The sequence below is a fragment of the Condylura cristata genome, unplaced genomic scaffold, assembly GCF_000260355.1.
Source record: "Condylura cristata isolate star-nosed mole 26May11 unplaced genomic scaffold, ConCri1.0 scaffold00002, whole genome shotgun sequence".
Taxonomy (NCBI): Eukaryota; Metazoa; Chordata; class Mammalia; order Eulipotyphla; family Talpidae; genus Condylura; species Condylura cristata.
The window spans coordinates 241,524-243,595 of record NW_004567103.1 but is presented as its reverse complement, the minus strand read 5'-3'; the positions used below and the strand labels follow the sequence as shown (position 1 = coordinate 243,595).

Here is a 2,072-nt window from a genome sequence, read left to right as displayed (position 1 = left end):
CGCACAGCCGGACCCAGGCCCTCTCCCCGACCCTGGCACCCAGGACGCCTCCCGGCCCCTCCTTCCTGCTCCCGCCGGCTGAGCGGTGCCCGCCCCGGGCCTGCAGGCGGCTGTACTGTCTCGCCCTCTGGGCAGGAGCCCTCCCCGCCCAGCCAGTCTCCCCCGCCGGCCCTGGGGCCCAGACGCGTCTGCGCAACATGGGGGGGCCCCCGCGGACACCCGGTGCCCACGCCCACCGCGGCTCGCAGGATCCACAGGGCAGCCTGTCCCCACACGAGGCTGCCGCCTACGAGGCTGCCGGGGCACCTCTTTGGGACTCATGGAGGGGAGGGCTCGCTCAGCACCCCCGCCCCAGCCCAGGGCCCACCCCAGGGTCCTGCCCATCCCCCCACTCCCACTGCCCTGGCCATCTCATCCCGGCTCCCCACTGGCCTGGGTCGGATCTCCAGAGAGGCCGAGGGTGCCTGAGTGACCTGCGGCATCGGAACAGGGGACAGGGATAGAGACGGAGGAGGAGACCCTGGATGGCCTGGCCACGCTGCAGCTGGACCGGCTGCCCTCCGGCGACCTCGACGGGCTGGTGCCCACGCAGGATGAACGTGGTCGGCCCATCCCAGAGTGGAAGCGACAGGTGATGGTGCGCAATCTGCAGGCGCGCCTGGGAGCGGACCCCGACCCGGACGAGGTCCAGGTGGGCCTGAGTGGGCGGCAGGGGCGTGGCCTGAAGGGATGGGGAGGACTGCGGCCAGGGGCGGAGCATGGAGGGAGGGGCGCGGCCAGGGGCGGAGCATGGAGGGTGGGGAGGAGTGGGGGCAAGGGCGGAGCATGGAGGGAGGGGAGGGGCCAGGGGCGGGAAGAGAGGGGCGGAGCATGGAGGGAGGGGCACGACCTGAGGGAGGGGCGGGGTGGAGCGGCACCGGTGGAGCGGCGGGTGAGGAGGGTGGCCTAGGCATGGAGGCCAGGTCAGTGGCCTCACCCTGACAGTGGGCGTGGAGAGTGGGGCTGGAGCCCTCCCCGCCGTCCCCCGGTGTCCAGTGCACAGCCTCTGGGCCTCAGTTTCCCTTCCTGTCGGAAGGTGAGGGTGATCCAGGGCGCAGGCCTGGGAGCCGCACCTCACCGGAGTCACCCGTGAGAGGTGTGGGTCCCGCTTTCTCACTGCTGACCTGCACCCAGCTGGCCCCGTGCCAGGCGCTGTTCCAGGGGCCACGGGACACCCCTGCCCTCCTGTGCCCGCTGGGGGCAGGTGAATGGACTGTTGTTCTGTGCTTGGGGTTCCAGGTGTGATGGGGAGGACCAGAGCTGGGGAGAGGGGAGCCCTGTTCAGCGTGAGGGCCCAGGACTGGCCTCTGAGCCAGGGCCGGGGGTGACAAAGACCCTGTGGGTCCGGGACAGGTGTCCCCTACGCAGAAGGGTCAGCAGGTTCCAAGGCCCTGCGCTGGCCGGGAGGGGCTCGCACAGCTACAGCCCAGCCGGGGGTGCCAGGCGGAGGCCGGTTGGGGCGACGTGGGAGCCGGGGCGAGGCTATCCGGCCCTGACGGGCGCAGGCCCGCTCCCTGTGGACAGCCGTCCTGGGCGGGCCCCGGGGACACGCGGCCCGAGCCCTTGCTCTGCAGCTGCCCAAGACAGCGCCGCCTTGCACGTCAGCCCGCTGCCCGTCACACCGGCCCCCGAGCGGAGGACAGCTGTGCTCTGAGGCCAGTCTGTCCCCATGGGCGGGCCGGGGGCCGAGGGGGCCTTCTGGGCTAAGGCCCCGCAGAGCCTGGCCTGGGCGCAGCGCCGGCCTCACAGAGAGCCCAGGACAGCCTGTGGGCCCGACGGGGGTCGGCTCGGACACGCCCGGTCAGGCCTCAAGTCCCATGCTGGCCCCCCTGGCCAGACCCTACCCGGCCGGCCGTTGCCCCCCACGTGCTGGGCCAAGAATGGCAACTTGTGCGTGTGGGGGCCCTGGCACCGCGGAGTCTGGGCTGCTGCAGAACCCAGCAACCCGCCAACCAGGCTGGGTCGCTGCCCGACGGGAGGACGCAGCGCCTCCCCCGGAGCGGGGGCGAGCAGGCCGGCCAGAGCCCGCCCAG

At 73.0% G+C, this 2,072-nt stretch overlaps 1 protein-coding gene across 1 annotated transcript in view; it reads left to right on the top strand.

Annotated features, from left to right (window-relative positions):
• Positions 1-2,072, top strand: part of SCLY (selenocysteine lyase) — a 68,600-nt gene that overhangs the window by 18,920 nt on the left and 47,608 nt on the right. Inside the window, exon 11 of the mRNA XM_004674747.2 lies at positions 491-691. Coding sequence (XP_004674804.2) covers positions 491-691 — 201 coding nt within the window. The remainder of the gene's footprint in view (positions 1-490; positions 692-2,072) is intronic.